The following is a 19,057-nucleotide window of genomic DNA, read 5'->3' on the forward strand; positions in this document are numbered from 1 at the left end:
GCAAGAGTGACAATGGAAGAAATGAGGCTGGAGAAATTATAAAGACCTTCTGTGCTAAAATCAGAAGTCTGAATTTTATCTGGTATATGTGAAAATTCACGGGGTAGCAACAAGATCAGATATGTATTTTAGAAAAAATAGTCCTAGCTGCACTGAGTAGACATAAAAGGGTAAACTCGGAGGTAAGAAGGCCTGTAGAAATCTACGAGAGGATAATAGCCTAGCCCAGGATAGTGACCTTGAGGATGGAATGAAGGACACAGATTGGAGAGGGTTTTTGGAGGCAAAATTTACTGGGTTTGGTCATCTGTTCGATACCTTGATACCTGAAAGATGAGTCACAGGTTTCTACTAGATTCCCAGGTTTCTACTAGAGGATGTGGAATAAACCCAAAGATGGAAGGTATAGGATCCAGGAAGCCAGAGCCTAGTCCAGGTGTGGAGGTAGCAAGTGAGTATCTACGGAAGTCATGCGTGCATCATACTGAGGCAGCAGCCCGCCCAGGCTGGAGCCAGCTACACCAGGTGCAGGGACCAGTTCCTCCAGAACAGAACGTGGACCCAGCAATTACTCTGATGTGCTTTAGAGCTTCGGAATATAATTGCTGGGCATTTGACAGAGCTGTTTGAGCATTTGAGGGGAAAAAAATTAAGGATAAATGTATAGAAAACCAGGCCAATTACAGCAGCTTCAGAAAAAAAAATTTTAAGAGTAAAAAACACGAACGTAGCGTGTAAAGAAACATTACTATCAGCATTGACTACTGATACAATAAAACACTTGAATGTAAGTATGTCTGGAAGATGAGGGGGGAAAAAAGAGTGATGTGGTTGTGGTGGTGACAAATTAAGATTTTTCACCTGCTGTCATTTGAAATACTTATGCGGTATCTATAACCGATAAAACAAGAATTAGAAATACATGTATATTTTCTAGAAATATAGAAGAAAATATAAGAAATTATAGCTGAGAATGTTGGAAGCATTTGCCACTAGGAGAGGAATTGTAGGACTCAAAGGAGAGGACAGAGAACTGATGCGCGATGCTTTATAAAAATAAAAATTAATTTTAAATAAGAAAAAGGATGGAAGGGGATTAAGCTGGTAGAGAAAAGCTCCAAGGGTTAACCTTTTAGTAAGTCCGACCAAATGACAGTACTTCCTTTTGAAAATGGTCCAGAAGACACACTGATGAATGTAAACATCCAATGCCCAAGTGAATTATAAAGCATCACTTGAGCAAATTAAATGACATGAAAAGTTAAAATGTAAATTTATAAAGGCAGGCTAATATTTGCTATCTACTCTTGTCACTAGTTCTTATAATACTAGTTAACTGATTACTACATGTTTTAACGTTATTCATTTCCCTGCTCAGTCCTTAATATGTGAAGTGTTTCTAAATCAGAAGGCATTTTACTAACGCAGCAATTTCAACTTACTTCTAGAATGAAATCAACCTTTAGGGAATTTCTCTAGAATATAATAAATAATAAATACTGTAGGGAAATTTTTCTAGAAATTTAAAGGATAGGTGTATTGAAAATCAAGGAAACACAAAATGAAGAAGTTCAGAAAGTACTTTTTTTTATAATCTAGAGAAAAAATTCTCCGTTAATTCCGTAAAGGCTGATTTCATTCTGGAAGTGAGTCGAAATTCTGCCTTAGTAGAATGCCTTCTTTCATACAGAACCACTTCCCGATACAATTCTTAACCAGGGACTCCTGGGGAGTCAGGCCATGCTCAGCTTGTTACAGGAGCATGGGATTCCTTCAGTGTAATTTCAAGCCTGGCCTTCCATAGAACTGGCCGGTAGTCACATGGAAAATCACCATGTAAACATTTGCTTTCAAAATGATGCACAGGTATCTGAGGCCATGTAGTGCATTTGCTTTAAAGAATGACAATTTAAAATTTTCTAAGAGAGAAATGTGAATATGTTATGGAACCAAATGCAAAATTCATTTGAATTGCAAAGAAAAACCATGTTTGCTCTGTTCTGCTGTTAGAGGAACTGTGGTAGAAGTTCAAGAGAGCCTAGACTAAACTTCAGAGATAATGAACAGTTCCTCGGGTAAGGAGAAATGATGGGAAAGAGATGCAAAGAATATGCATAATGTAAACTCACAGGTATTGCCCGCCAGCTAGTATTGTTTAACTTCAAAGGTCAGCTCCAGAATTCCGCTGCATCCTCTAGTCGCTGAGATGAGCGGTTAGCAGGGACACATCCTGTGTAGTGGAGAGCAGTAGAGTTTTAGAATCTGGCAGATCTGAATTTGAATCCCAGTTTGGGGGAGGTCCTCAGCCTCAATTTCTCCTCTAGAACCTTCTCCCAAGAGAGCATCCACCTCGGAGGATTGTTTTTGTCATCTACCAACCTTGTGGGAATTCTTCATTGTTGTAGATTAAAAAACATGATGCTTGTAAGGTGTTAGCGTGGGTCCTGGCGAAACAAAATCTTCAACAAATGATGGCAATTGTTAGGAGCTGCAGTACCTTAAAGAACACCAAAAAGTTGACTTTTTTCTGTAAAATGAGAAATGATACTCCCACTTTACAAAAAGGAAATCCTTTTCTAAATTAATAGTGATATAAAAAAGACACATTATTTTGCAGATATCCAGTCTTCCAAAATTTAATAGGAACAAATAATTAATTTTTAATAAAACCCTAGAGATATTTATGTTTTCTATACAAAGAGGCAGCTTGCTGTTTCTGTAATGAGCCCCAAACAGCAAAACTGGGCTAAATCTTGACCAGAAATTGGTGGGAATACCAACCTTCTCTCTCTCTTTTTAAAACCTTTTCACTGCTTCTTGATTTCCTGGTAACAGTGTAGCCTTGCTGTTGATTTTTCATTTTGGCATGTATGTGCGTGTGTGCGTGTGTGTGTGTGTGCGTGTGTGCGTGTGTGTGTGTGTGTGTGTGTGTGTGTGGTATTTATTGCCAAGAGGGTTATGTTTTCTGTTTTCTTTAAATGTTAAGTGGATAAATTAAAGGTTTGTTCTCTTTTTTTGAAGTGACAATAAAGGTTAATTATGTTGAATATAACTCCCATGGCCCTTAATTGTCTCTTTCCTGTTTGTCAGTGGCCTTAAATAGGAATAAAGATTCTCTTTATTTGTTCAAAATAATTAAGAACTGACTCCATAAAAGCTTGTAATATATGTTCACCACATGAATTTACTCATTAGCATTAACGATGGCAGCTTCTGTCATTGCCAGAAGCACCACCAGCCTGCAGAGAAGGTCTAAGTCCCTGGAGAAGTGGAGCAGGGCCAGGGTGAGGGCCAGCAGGACAGGGCGTGGGGGATGCTGACACAGGGAAGAGCACATTGTCAAATGTAACAGGAAGGCCAAGTAAGGCAAAAGCTAGATGATCCATTAGACTGGGCAGCAAAGTTTCATTTGTGACTTTTACAATAACAACTTTAGGGAAAGGAGGAGAGAGCACCTTGATCTTCCCGTTCTCTCTAGGTCATCACATCCATCCATTCTCCTGTCCTCAGCCACCACACTGAAGACTTACAGATCTACTTGACCAGTTAAACCCTATTTCTCCATTTTCAGATTTGTACATGCTTTCTGGATTTACTTGATTATTTCACTCAACAAGTTTAATTTCCCCTTGAAACCTGTCTCCTGTGCTGAATTCTGTGTCTCAGTTGAGTGGCCACCCAGTCCCAAGGCCAGGATCCTGTCATATTTTGCTTACTCCTTCCCTTCCTCTTCAAACCAACTGCCAAATCCTGTCAATTTTGCCACCTCTTTCTTAAATCTAATCCCACCACTCCAGTGTATGAACAGAGCCTTCATCAGGCCCTCACCCGTCTCTTAGCAGACTAATGGGACAGTCTCGTTATTGATATGAACCCACCCACCCCCAATTTATTCTTCACACATCCAACAGTGATGTTTCCAAATGTAAATATAACCAGGCCGTAATCTCAGTTAAGGCTGTACCCTGTCTCCTCTCTAATTCACTGGGGGAAAGAATGCAACTGAGGCCCCCCACGGCCTGGCTGTAGCCTACCTCTTCAACCCCTTGCTTCTCTTCTCACACAAAGTGTTCTGGAAACACAGAACTCTTTCTTGCCTCTAAGCTCAGGCTGTTTCCTCTGTCTCATATGCTACTCTAAGATTCATCTCAGCTGTCACCTCCTCCCACAGGTTTCATTCTTCTCTGACTGGCACAGTTATTTAACTCTCCTCTATGCCTCCACATGATCATTGTGCATGTCTACAGCTGCACTTACCAAACCTATGGGGATTACTCTTTCAGTACATATTTGTTGAATGCCTATTTTATTCCATGGAAACAGGGTTGAAGAGGAGAGACTCTAGAATATGAGACTTTGTCTATTTAATCTTTAAACTAGTACAGCATTTGGTTCAAAGTTAGGATATCACTAAATATTTGTTGCATAATTAACTATAATATGCTTTTGTAAAAGTGGATTATAAAAATATGTATGCAAGATCATATAAAAACAGAGTAGTGCTCTGTCCGGTGTGGCTCAAGTTGTTGGGCATTGTACTGTGCACCAGAAGGTTGCTGGTTTGGTTCCTGGTCAGGGCACATGCCCAGGTTGAGGGCTCAATCCCTGGTAGGGGGCATGCAGGAGGCAGTCAGTCAATGTTTCACTGTCACATCCATGTTTCTCTCCCTCCCTCTCCCTTCCTCGCTCTCTAAAAAAATCAATAAAAACTATTCTTAAAAAAAACCCACACATTTAAAGCTGTGCTTTTATATTCAGATTTCACTTTTTCCTGTTTTCTTCTTGGTGTTATTAGTTTGCTTCCATCAAGTAAAGCAATCATGAATATGTAAGTTAAAGAACATTTTCGTTTAAAATTTTTAAATGCAATTGTTATCAGGAAAAATGTGTATGGTAAAGTGCTATGCCAATATAACAGATATATTCCCTTCCTCTAAGACAATGACAAATGCTAAAATAACCTTGCTGTTCCAAAGGGAAAAAATGATTCAGAAACGCCTTTGTACAAATTGTTGCTGAAAAGATCTGTATTTTAAAACAACAGCAGTGATAGTTATTGTTTTCTAGGATAAAGTGCCTGGGTATTTATTGTAGTTGCTGTCTTCCCACGGGGAGGAAAAGAGCTCGTCTCCACAGCACACTCAATATTGCTAAAATGCACTGAAAGGGATTATAAGTGTTCCCTTTTCCTGCAGCTGCAATCTTATTTGATGCTACCAGCAGTTGTCAGGCTCCACCCCTCCCACACCAGCCCACAGCTCCACCCCTACTGAGACCTTAAAGTGTTGGACCACAAAACCTTCCCTTCTTTGTCCATTTACTACTGGCACCAAGTCATAATGATTTCTCTTCCCAGTATGTCTCCCTCCTCACCCCTCCTGACAGCGCCTTTACTAACACTCTCATTATTTTTCATCTGGATGTTCCCTAATCACCCACTGCCTTGCTTCTGGTCACAGGTGCCAGTTGTTACTCAAAAGCAAAAATCTGAGACAGTTGCTTCCCTACTTACGAACATTTAAGGGGTGGATGCGAATGGGAGGGTGCAGTGTAGACTAGTTTGAAAGGCAAATTCACACATCCAGGCTCTCTAGGTTAAGGGCAAGGTCTAGGAATGTTTCTTTCGGAATAAAATGCAATATGCAAAACATTTTTATAGTATTTCTACATTACACTTTATTTTATTTTTTGTATTTATAACTACTTATTGACTATACACTTGAGGAAGGGGCTACTTAGTTCATTCATCTTTGGGTCCTGGCACTACGTGTCACTGAGCAGGTGTTTGGGAAGTGCTCATGGACTCGAGCAGTCAGGAAGGAAGGGAAGTGGGAAAGAAAGAAGGAAAGAAGAAAGGAAAGAAAGGAAGAGAGGAAGAGAGGGAGGGAGGGAGGGAAGGAAGGAAGGAAGGAAGGAAGGAAGGAAGGAAGGAAGGAAGGAAGGAAGGAAGGAAGGGGAAAAAGGAAGGAGGGCAGGAGGGAAGGAAAGGAGGGGAAAAAAGAGAGTAAATGGATGTCATAATTAGAAACTTACAATTTCACCAAGTGCATATGTAAAACCATTTTTCCTCTGTTTTAAGTTGACTCTTTTCTTAGTAAAGATAATTATCAACACTTATATTAAACTAAATAATTTAAAAACATTTTATTATAACGTGCACAAAATAATTATCTCTTTGAAACAGCTTTCAAACAAACTTGGGAACACTGCAGCTTGCACACTTTTAAAGGGATTCAAAGGAGGAACTTCTAAGGAACCAGCTATTCAGTGATGCCAGCTCATTAGACAATCAGACCTTTTTCCTGGTGGAATCCACTTGTGCCAGCATATGGCATCAATAAACGTCTCATTGAATATTTATGATTTTATATGAAACTTTTCAGGAAAACATTTTGTCTTTTTAAAATTCACAAGCAACGAATACTCTTATTTGTCATGCAAAAACAAACAGCTTATTTCCTATTTTTCTGGGGAACTGTTTTAATATACAGTTATTCACATTCCTGACGTTTTTATTGTATCCTTGATTTTTCCAAGCCAGAGTATAAAGGTGATAATAAAATGCAAATTCAAATTGTAATAGTTAGCATTTGTATAGCACTTCAGGGTTAGCAAAGCGTTAAAACATATACTCTCATGTAACTCTAATTTAGGTTCTTGTTGTCAATAGTCGTTGAATTTAAATCTTCTCCCCTAATCCCCCTGAGACCATTAGGATGGGCTCAAGATTCCCTGTCTCATTCCCTCTTCCTTACCAGACGGCCTCCAACTGTTGTCACTTGTCACTGTTTTCTTTCCAAAGCATGGATCTGACGATGCAGAGAAAGCAAATGTGCTGCAGTAAAAAAGGCTTTGTATCAGACAAAACTGAATGTGAATGCCTGCTCTGGTACTTTCTTGGTATATGACCTTATAAAAGTTAACTTCCTGAGTTTTCTCACCTGCAAAGTAGGGATAATAATACCTTCCTTTCACATTGTTGCAAGAACTAAAGGTGATGTAGTTTAAAATCTATTTAGTGCCTCACAGATATACACTAAGCACTCCAACAAATTGCGACTATCTTGTTATCTGTCACTCCCCTGCATAAGAATATTTCTGAAACAACTATTTACTGAGAAAGTACCATGTTTCAGGCATTGCATTATACATTGAAGATGCAACAGTGACTGGAGAAGCTCACAGTCTAATGATCTCAAAACAGGGACATCCAGGCTTCAATAGGGATAAACACAGAATGTTATGAAACTACACAAGTAGAGCATGTAAACCAGTCTTAAGCTGTGATCTTTTTATTTTTTAAACCTCACCCTAGGATATTTTTTTCCAATGATTTTTAGAGAGAAAGTAGAGGAACGGAGGGGAGAGAGAGAGAGAGAGAGAGAGAGAGAGAGAGAGAGAGAGAATCACCATGGGAGAGACACATCCATTGGTTGCCTCCTGCATGTGCCCTGACCTGGGCGGGATCAAACCTGCTGTGCGGGCCTACGCCCTCTACCTTTCCCTTTTGTATGCAGATCAGTGCTCTAACTAAACTGAGCCAAACTGTGATCTTAAAGTTGGGAAGGCCTGAGTTTAGAGAATAGGGTAGAGAAAAGATGGGATAGGGTGGGGAATGGAAAAAAGCTTCAGCTGTGAATTTGGCATTTGCAAAGGTGAGGCAGAGCACGGTGAGTGCAGAAACTGGCGGCAGCAGAGTGGCTGGAGATACGTTAGTGCAGGTCCACAGAGGGGCAGGTGGGAGGAAGAGACAGGGACAGGGCAATGACAAGATGAGAAACTGAAGAGATGAGGGGCATTGAAAACCACATTAAGAAATTTAAACTTTGTCCCTAAGAGAGCAGAGAACCTTTGAAAAAGTATAAGCTGGAGATGGACCTGACCACATTTGCATTTTTAGATGTGACATTTCATGACCTGTCACAGGAGTCCTTAACTTGGTCCACATAGCCATGCATGGGTTTCTGGTAATTTGCAAGTTCCTTGAAATTGGACACAAATTTGTGTGTGTGTGTGTGTGTGTGTGTGTGTGTGTGCGCGCGCGCACGTGTGTTTCTCTAGAGACAGCATCTGTAAGGCTGACTCAAAAATGAATAAAAATCATCATCTAAACACTTCCTGTAGGATAAAGCTCAGACTCTCATATCTTTTCCACATCCTGGCTAAAACCTTCATTTTCTGTTTCCTTCCACAATGATTAGAATATAGCCACTTTTCATTTTTTGCCATTCGTGATATTCCTCTGAGTCCTTCCTCCTAGCACGGCTCTCTGTACGGCCCTGCTCTTCGCATGCAGTCCACCCCTACCTCCCCACCCACCTTCTGCTCACAAAACTACCCCCCTCTCAAAGTCTGGCTGAGCTGTTTCTTCTTTCTCCAGGCATTTTCTTATTTTTCTTTCCCACTTTTCTCTAGCTCAAGCACATTTCACAGTCATAGAGTTCAAATGACCCAGCTGGAATGAGGGATGGACAAAGAGACCAGTGGACTAGAAATAGAAAATCCAGAGACTGACCCATACTTATGTGGATATCAGATGTACAACAGAACTTGTCTTGCAAATCAGTGGGGACATAATGGTTGTTTTTAAAATGGTGGCAGAACAACTGGTCATCTATAAAAGGAAAGGACTGGATCCTACTTCCTATCATCCTCAAAAATAAATTCTACAGGCGTCAAAGCAAAGCATGAAAACCTTCAGGAGGAAAAAAATTGAAGACCATCTGCACATATTAAAACTGAGAGATAAATTTGACTGCTGTAAATGCCTTTTTATTGAAAGATAACATAAAAAGAATGAAATGTTGAGCCATATATTGAGAGAACTGTCAAAAATTAGTATCCAGAATATTACAGTCTTTCAAAGGAATGAAACAAGAAGAAAAAAATGTTGTTTTATTAGTAATTTGGTAACAGGTGTTACTGTTTTACATACCACAAATTGGAAAAAATTAAATAGTCTGAAAAGATCAAATTTTGGAAATAGTATGAAGAAATAAGGATTGATATCCCTGTTGGTGGGAATTTCAGTTGTTAAAACCACACTGGAAAACAATTCTATTATTTTGTAAATCTGAACATATGCTTACCTCCTCAAAGAAATTTTTGTATGTAAGTCCACTAGCAGATGTAGATAAGAATATTCTTAGTAGCATTGTTCATATTAGAAAAAATTAAAATCAACCCCAAAGTCTATGAACATTAGAAAATGTAAGAGAATTGTGTTATATGAAGCATAAAGTTATAAAAATGAATAGACTTTATAAATCAACTTGCAATAATGTTAACAACATAATATTGAATGAAAAAGTCAACTTGCAAAAGAAAGCATACAGTATTATTTCATTCTTATAAACAGACAAATCTAAATATTTCTTTTTAGGATTACTGATGAATTTCAGGCTGCAATTTAATCCCAATTATTCTACCTATATTCTGCCATTTTTTACATAATATTTTATCACCATTTGTATTTTGTAACTTTCACTATGACTTTTTCTCTGACCCATGAGTTATTAAATATAAGTTTTTATATCCAAATATACAAGCTTTTAAAGTAACCTTTGCTTAATAATTTATAACTTAATTGCTTTATGGTTTAAGAATTTGGTCTTTTTATTACTAACTTTTTGAAGTTTGCTGAAACTTCCTTATGTCTAATACCTGGTTAACTGCCGATTTTTCATAGATACTTTTTTTTAAAAAGTTCTCATAGAGGGTGATTCAGTGCTCTATACACGTCCACTCGGACAAGCTTGTGGCCATCAATTCTTCTATAGCTTTTCTTTTATTCTTGTCTGTTTTTAATCAATTATTGGGAGATATGTCTTCACATACCCTGTTTTGATAGTAGATTTGTAACATCTACTTATAGATATGCCAAATTCTTCTTCAAATATTTTAAAGCTATGGTACAAGGTGCATACACATTTAGAATTATATTCCTGCTGATCTCAAGTGTTTATTAATATGTGTCACTCTTTCTCTCTAGTACTATGCATTATGCTTTAAGTCAGTATTGATGTATACACTTTTTTTTGGTTAATTTTGTGAGTTTTATCATTTTTTCCTTCAAGTGTTACATGTATCACTGGTAATAGTATATAATTGAATTACTTTTCATTTTAATCCACTCTGATAATCTTTGTTTTTTAAAATTGGAGAGATTAATTCATATTTATTAATGGCAACCACTGGTACATTTGCATTAATTTATTCCACTCTATTCATTTTTATCTGTTTTGCTTCTAAGTACTTACTTGTTTTTAAATTATATTTACTACAGATTTTTTTCTCTTTATCTTATTTTATTTATTTTGCCTCTACACACTAGGAAATTATACATCTTATATCTTTTTATTTAGTTGTTATCATAGAAATTTTAATATGCACATTTAATTTTAATCTAAAGTTAACAAGTATCTTTTCCCTCCTCTCAAACAATGCAAGAAGAATCTGAGAATGTTTTTAATATGATTTTTTTCCTGATATGTATGTCTGCATCGTTCAGAATTCTGGTTCTACATTAATTTTCCCCAGATTTATTGAGATATTACTGACATATAACATAAGTTTAAGGTGTACAGTATGGTAATTAAATGCAAGTATATTTTGCACAATAATTACCACAAAACATCAATAAGATACCACCTCTCTCTCTCCCTCTCTCTCTCTCTTTCTATCTCTCATCATTCTTTCTTCCTCCCCCTTCCCTCTTTTTTTCTTCCTTCTTTCTTTTCTTTCTTTCATCTCATTTCACTCAGAGCCAAAACTGGGAAAGACATGCATTCCCCACTGATTCCCTTCGCAAGGCTCCGTTTTTTCATCTAGAACCCAGCTCAATATGGAGTGGTCTTTAAGCCAGTATCCCACCCTGTTCAGATCCCAGCCAGTTTTCTGGCTTTCCACTTGCAAAACAACAACAACAGCAACAACAATAAAACCTCACAGCCTTTGTCCATTAGGGACCAATAGAAACCACCAAAGCAAAAGCTAAACACAGACCTACTTAACTCTGCGTTATTATCTTGTTATTCTGGATTTTGAGGAATTCCTGTAGATTCTAGCCAGAGCTCAGTTATCCGTGAAAGCAGTGGTGTGTATGTTGGGGGAGGGGGTAGTTTTGTTGTACTGAAAGGTTTTTCTTTGACAGTTTAGTCCACCATATTGCTGAAAACAGAAATTGGCAATATCTATTATTTTTCATTTTCAGTGCTAAATGTAGACCATAGCATATAATCGGTATTCTGTCATTCCATAAATTTATTTTAAATGCACGTAGATGTTGTAGACTCAGAGCATTCATCCCAAGATCTAAGTCTCCGCATATATCAAGCAAATATCTGAAACTAGCTTGAATTACAGATATTTTGAATTGGGAGTATCTTTAGGTGCTACAGGAAAGATGCAATATTATCCCTCTTCAGACTTCATCTGCTTACTTGGGTGACTCATTTTTTCATCACCTCTTCCAAGAATATTTTAATGAGTCAACCCCATCACCATCATGAACATAATCTGGTTCAGATATCCTCCCTGTGTGTTTTTACCATACCAGATATTAACCTTGGCGTAGTTTTTTTCACACTGTATTTAATTTATTGTCTAAATATTAACTTGTAAGGAATTTGAGCTCAGTTGCTATGTCTTGTTCATTTTGTATATCTTGCACTGGGCATTGTGTCCAGCTTGTAGCAGGTATCAATTAGTGGCTTTCAATGAACAGATGCATAATTCCTTTTAGAATATACATTTTTTGCTCCAAATATGTTTTTATTTTCAACCTTTAGACCTTTCTCTTTGTGTTAGCTCTCTTAGAAGACACCTAACCATTGCTTTCTTGAGTCAGGAATGTAAATCACATACTCTTCACAAACCAATTTCTGTCAGAGCTAAATGCTTCCATTAGCCCAAGAAAAAGAACTTTAGTACACAAATATTTTAAGACTCAAAACAATGTTACTGTTTTTGAAATGCGAGATATCAATAGCAAGTGGAAGGCAGGATAGCTATAACCATTAACAGTCTTATTCTAGCTACCAAGTATGTTCACTGTTTTATACTGTATTGAAGAATTATGCTTATTTCATAACCATCCTTGACTTCATTTTCATTCAAAGTTTGAATCTTGAAGGAATCATTAAAATGTCTTCTTAATTTCTTTCCAGTTTATAGATATCATGACTCATATTCAAAAGTTCACTTTCACTTTGTTTATGAAATTAGATTCCACAATATTGTTTACCCCTCTGAAACTTCTAATCCTATAAAATACCACTTTTAGCTTTAAAAGTGGTATTAGTAAAACTTTACTAATTTCCCCTCTACTTATATAAGCATTTGTTAAAATATATTTATTAACCACATAATATGTACAAGACACTTCCTACTGACTTTTGTATAAACAGAGGTGAAACAGGTTGCTACCAAGATGTATTAGATATGATTTCTGCCTTCAAAGATCTCATCATCTAGCAAAGTAAGAAACAGGTTAGATAGGTGATAGATGATGATAGATGATGATAGATAGATAGATGATAGATAGATAGATAGATAGATAGATAGATAGATAGATAGATAGATAGATAGATAGATGATAGATAGATGATAGATAGATAGATAGATAGATAGATAGATAGATAGATAGATAGATAGATAGATAGATAGATAGATAGATGATAGATGATGATAGATAGATGATAGATAGATAGATGATAGATAGATAGATAGATAGATAGATAGATAGATAGATAGATAGATATAGATAGATGATAGATGATGATAGATAGATGATAGATAGATAGATAGATAGATAGATAGATAGATAGATAGATGATAGAGATAGATAGATAGATGATAGATAGATGATAGATAGATAGATAGATAGATAGATAGATAGATAGATAGATAGATAGATAGATAGATAGATGATAGATAGATTAGATAGATAGACAGATAGACAGATAGATAGATAGATAGATAGATAGATAGATAGATAGATAGATAGATAGATAGATAGATAGATAGATAGATAGATAGATAGATGATAGAGATAGATAGATAGATAGATAGATAGATGATAGATAGATAGATGATAGATAGATAGATAGATAGATAGATAGATAGATAGATAGATGATAGATAGATAGATGATAGATAGATAGATAGATAGATAGATAGATAGATAGATAGATGATAGATAGATAGATAGATAGATAGATAGATAGATAGATAGATAGATAGATAGATGATAGATAGATAGATGATAGAGATAGATAGATAGATGATAGATAGATGATAGATAGATAGATAGACAGATAGATGATAGATAGATAGATAGATAGATAGATAGATAGATAGATAGATAGATAGATAATAGAGATAGATAGATGATAGATAGATGATAGATAGATAGATGATAGATAGATAGATGATAGATAGATAGATAGATAGATAGATAGATAGATAGATAGATGATAGATAGATAGATTAGATAGATAGATAGATGATAGATAGATAGATAGATAGATAGATAGATAGATAGATAGATAGATAGATGATAGATAGATAGATAGATAGATAGATATAGATAGATGATAGATAGATAGATGATAGATGATGATAGATAGATAGATGATAGATAGATAGATAGATAGATAGATAGATAGATAGATAGATAGATAGATAGATAGATAGATAGATAGATAGATAGATAGATGATAGATAGATGATAGATAGATAGATATAGATGATAGATAGATGTTCCTCTGTATCTGCATACATAAATATTAATTTTGGCTAACAGTTATCATCTCTTACTATGTGTTAATCACAGTTTTACATGTTCACAGGTAATTCACTCCATCAAATCAAGGCCATTGATTATAAGACCCACCATTATTATAGTAGCACTAAGAAGCATTCCTTAAAAATTGTAATTTACTCTTGATTATAAGATAGCTCCCAAATATCAAAAATGTTAATATGTGAAAAAATGCAGAACTTAAAATTGGCACAATACAGTAACTCATAAAGAAATTGATAGGTTCAGAGACATTAAGCAACTTGCCTAAGACAATACATCTAGCAAGTGGGTAAGTGGAGATTGAAGCCGCATCAGTGTGATTTCAAATGCCGTGCTCTTATAGCCACTATACCAGCGAGGCCTTGGATTCTCTATGTAATACGCTGTTCAGGAGTTACCATATCTTTTGCTCCTGAATGGTTTCATTTAAAGCTGGAAAAGAATACAGGGATATGTTTTAATTCCTGAGAGAAATTGAGAATTTAGTTGAGATGATACTTGAATTTCAAAAGAAGCCCACCTCTGTTTTGAAAATTTGTCTAAATTTGGCATAAAATGGTTATAATAATCATACTAAAGAACAGTTAGCATCCCTTACCAACAGCAGTCATGAGGCAATTGATTTTTTAAATCCATGAATGTATAACATTAAATCCATGAATTTATAACATTATAGTGACCCTTACAGGGTGATATAACTGGACAAAAATTTAGTTAACTTTTACCAAGAATGTAGATATTTGTTTTTCTGTTTTTAAGGGAAAAATTAACAGTTCATAGAAATTATCTATCAAACTTTCCTTTTTAACTTTTATTAAGAAAGGGCAGTAATATTTCTGTACAGCATATTGAAATTCTAGCACTACATGAAGTATTGCAAATAATCTTTGTAAGGAACCACAAATGATTAACCAAAAACAAGAAAATACATATTTCATTTTAAGTAGCAGACAGTACAATCTATTTTTTTTAAATCTAATGAGTTAAGAAATAACAACTATGGGTTACATTGTTTCTGCCTATAAATAATGAATTACATGTAAGAACAAGCGGTAGTTAAATGTACTCTGGGCCAATTGCATCGTCATGGATACCAGAGACTTCATCTGTGGAAATTTAGCAAAACAGAATTAGAAATGTCAAACAGAAAGGATCTCATTAAGATAATTCTTCCAGAAATGAATAAAAATTCTGTCCCAGCTGTTCATATCTTGAGTAGTCAAGATGAAATGGACATAGCTAAAAAATCTGGTTTCCCAAAATATAGTACTTTAAACACTTGCATCAGAATAACCAGATCACTAGAGTGCGTGGTAAAAATATGCAAGTTGACCTGCGTCCCAGACCCACTGTGTCAGTGCGTCTTTGGGTGGAGCTCAACAATTCACATTTTAAGCTAGCACCCCTACCTACCAGTGATTATAAGCATACTGGATTTGAGAAGCATTGCTTTAACATTCACTGTTTCCCCACCTAGTGCTTTGTACTGAAGGCATAAATTAACCAATCACTAGTGATTATTTTCACCAAATATCAGAGGTTAAATGTTTCATTTACTAGATGTTTATGAGCACTGTGGGGAGACACGAAAGAAATGCGAGCTCATGTACTCAACTGTACATCAATTCTCGCATGTCATATAAGCAACTGTTCAACATGATTAAGTTGAAGTACTATTTTCTGAAATCTAACGTAGTGGCAGAAAAAGAGAATTGAGGTGATCTTCACAGGTGTGGTAGTAGAAAGGAAGGGACAACTCCAGAAATTACTTCAAAGAAGAAAATCTATAGGGTCAGTGGCAAGTTGAACATTAATGGTAAACAGAAAGGGGAAAAGTAGAATACCTTGGGTTTTAGATCTGGGTAGCAGAGAATTTGTGAGGCACTAACATGGGGATAGAACACATTCTAAAAGCAGTCAAGAGTATGGGTGGAAAAAGGTGCGAGTTTGTAGCTGGCCCGTTCACTACCATATTTATAAAGATGAATTGAATTTTGTTACTGAGTTTACGTATGAATGGAATTAACCAAATTGAGATCTAATTAATCTTTTTTTTTTTTTACAGCAACTGTTCAACTGTCAAGCTCTACGAAAACTAAGTATTCCTGATAATGACCTTTCAAATCTGCCAACCAGTATTGCTAGTTTAGTTAACCTTAAAGAACTCGACATCAGTAAAAATGGTAAGATTTCATCTCATCTCTACATAACTTTTTTACTAAAAATATGCTTTAATGTTTTCTCTTAGCAAATGATATAACACTTTTTCTTTGATTTTGTTTGCAACCCTAAGTTAATTTTATTGAGGAGTTAAATCTTAATTTATAAGTCAAAGACAGAAAACTTCTCTCCCCTTCTCTTACTGGTGTGACTGATTTCCCTCTGCATTCAGATATGTTATTTAACCTTTTTTAGAATGTTTTACAGCCTTTACAATGTTTGTTTTCCTCATTCTCAGAACGTGTGGTGGAGGGTCAGGGGTATTTTACGTAAAAATAGAAAACATAGATCCTTTAAGGCATCATAATTGAGTTAGAGATATGCTTGATAGTGAACATAGTGCTTATAATTAACAATATGATCCTGTAAACTTCAAATTTGTTAAGAAGATAAATTATATTAGGTGTTCTTAACACACACACAAGTTAAAAACAAGAAAGGGGAAACAAAACAACCAACAAAGGGACACAGGACATTCTGGGAAGTGTTGGATATGTCTAGTAACTTGATTGTGGTGATGGTATCATTGGAGTTTGCATATGTCCAAACTCATCAAATTGCATATATTAAATATGTGCAGTTCTTTGTGCATCAATTATACTTCAATAAAGCTGTTTAAAAAAAGGGAAAAAGGAAAAAAATTAATTTGAGTTCTCTAAAAAAATAGAAGTTAGGTAAGATTGGCTTGACATTCTAAATAAACAGGAATCTTAATTTAATCTGTTTTGTTAAGGACCACCAGGCAAACTTCTTGATCACATTAAATATGACATTACTAAGAAATCCTGGACCATCCTGTTTAAAATTAAGATCTTGCTGTTGCTATTCACTGGGAGCAGACCTTATTACTCCTTCCAGTTTTATCTTTTTAATAACATTTATAAGAAACTGACATACTATATATTTACATCCTTTATGTATTGTCCGGACTTCTCTTAGTAGAGCTAAAATTCAGTGATGTCTCAGTGTCATTGTTGTTTTTGTTACTAGTGTATCTGTATTGCCTAAAACAGTAGGTGGTGCATTGTAGGAGCTCATCACACAGTTATTGAATGAATTTATGAATGAAGGGTTCTTCTGGATGAACATGGAGCACTGTTGAAATGTACCAGTGTGAATTGCTAGTAAGATTTCTTCAGTTTAAGTCTATGAGAGTCATAGAGGAAGTTTATTGTCACTGGGGAAATAAGACTAACACCTATAAATGATCAGTGAGTATCATAAAACACTGTACAATGAAATGCTTAATTACATGGCACAAATTCTTAGAGAATAGGAAGATTAATTAAGACTGCTTTATTATTAGAGCAGAGTTCAAGTAAAGGACGTAGCCTGAGGATTTCCATGACACATAGTGGCATCTGGATAAAGAAGAGCATTTTGTTTGAAAGAAACAATAAGGATACAAATGGGACACGCACACATTCATCTGTACCAGCTTGACTTACCACTTAGAGGGTTTTCAGGAAAACAATTTCAAAAGGATCATATACATGATTTTACTCATGTGTGGGATATAAAACTGAAACTCATAGACACATACAACAGTATGGTGGTTAACAGAGGGAAGGGGGTAAATAGAGGGTAAAGGGGGTGGGCACACAACGCAATATGAAGATCATGTATCATAGAAATGTGTACTTGAAACCTATATGGTCTTATTAACCAATATCACCTCAACACATTTAATAACATAAAAAAATGATAATAAATAAAAGGACCATATGCAGACTTAGAGAATAGCAACTAGACTTAGGCCCATTGAAAGATGACATTACGTCTACCTTTATTCTTTTAAGATTAGATTTACAGGCTACATATTTATATGGGTTGGTATTTCTGTACTTTATTAATAATCAATACTGCTTATTTATTTAAATATACTCACACATCAAATGCTACTTTCAGATTACAATTTCTGAGAACTATAGGATGGCCAAATCTACCACATCCCTTGGCCTTCAGAAAGGTTTAGCTGGAGATTCCAAATAAATAAAAATCTATCTTAAAGAGGATCAGAAAAAAATTCATCACCAAATATAAATACAGAGCTGATAAATATGAGACTTGGGGGAACTTAAGTTTGTGAGCATCCCTAAACATCCTTGTGAGTATTATTTAGGGACATTTAGCTATGTTTATGATCTCTATATTCTGGAAATATTTATGCAAAAAGACACGCCAGACATGGCAAGCCGCTCTGCCGGGTTAGTTTAGTACAAAAGGTTAGATGAGCGTGATGATCCACGAGCTGTTGCTAGAAGTTACACAAACAGTAAAAGATGTTAACACATCACCCCTTTCAGAAATCATGCCTTAAACAGCTGTCACTGAATGCTGTGGCAGAGGTCTGGACCGTTACTTAAGGAGCATAATACATCCTTTGGGAACCTGTCTAGCAAAGAAGGAGCAGATAACAGAGATAAGTGCCGTGTCAGCAACACAGTTAGCAAGGTTGGGATAGCCCTGGCGGAAAAGAGGCAGGGCATGAGAGAATATATGAGAGAATGCCAATACCAGTATTGGTATGCAGAGACAGAAAATGGAACATTTATTTTTAGATAGACTCATTTAATTGCTACTTGATCTGGTAAAAATTTGCCTGAAATGTGCCTGAAGTTGATGAGTGTCTCCTTATGATAATCTAACTCACCTGGAGGCTGAGTTTAAACCTGATCTTATTTGCCCATGTGGCCTCCAATCTTTACTTTTCATTTTCAGTTTTTCCACCTGCCATCCGGATTCACAATTTCTCCTTCTATAATTCAAAAATACTACTTTATAATAAAACCTTTAAAGAAGTGAACTATGGAGTGCAGAAAGATATCTACACAATTTGCGTGAATAACTTTCATCGACCTCTCCCACCACATCTCCAACTAACATTCCCTCTTCCATTTCATCCGCAGGCATTCCCAAATGCATCAGCTGTTTATTGTGACATAACGAACTATATTTTTTCTTTGCTCAAAATATTCCTTTCTCCCCCCTGCTGCCCCTCATTAACCAGAAAGAGTCCTCTTTACCTTTAAA

General features: G+C 35.8%; 1 protein-coding gene across 2 annotated transcripts in view; it reads left to right on the forward strand.

Annotated features, from left to right (window-relative positions):
- Positions 1-19,057, forward strand: part of LRRC7 (leucine rich repeat containing 7) — a 293,661-nt gene that overhangs the window by 42,350 nt on the left and 232,254 nt on the right. For both annotated transcript variants that reach the window (XM_087820512.1, XM_087820513.1), the window contains one exon: positions 15,870-15,987. In XM_087820512.1, the coding sequence (XP_087676638.1) occupies positions 15,870-15,987 (118 nt within the window). The remainder of the gene's footprint in view (positions 1-15,869; positions 15,988-19,057) is intronic.

This window comes from Miniopterus natalensis, chromosome 9 (genome assembly GCF_054644295.1).
Source record: "Miniopterus natalensis isolate mMinNat1 chromosome 9, mMinNat1.hap1, whole genome shotgun sequence".
Lineage (NCBI taxonomy): Eukaryota > Metazoa > Chordata > Mammalia > Chiroptera > Miniopteridae > Miniopterus > Miniopterus natalensis.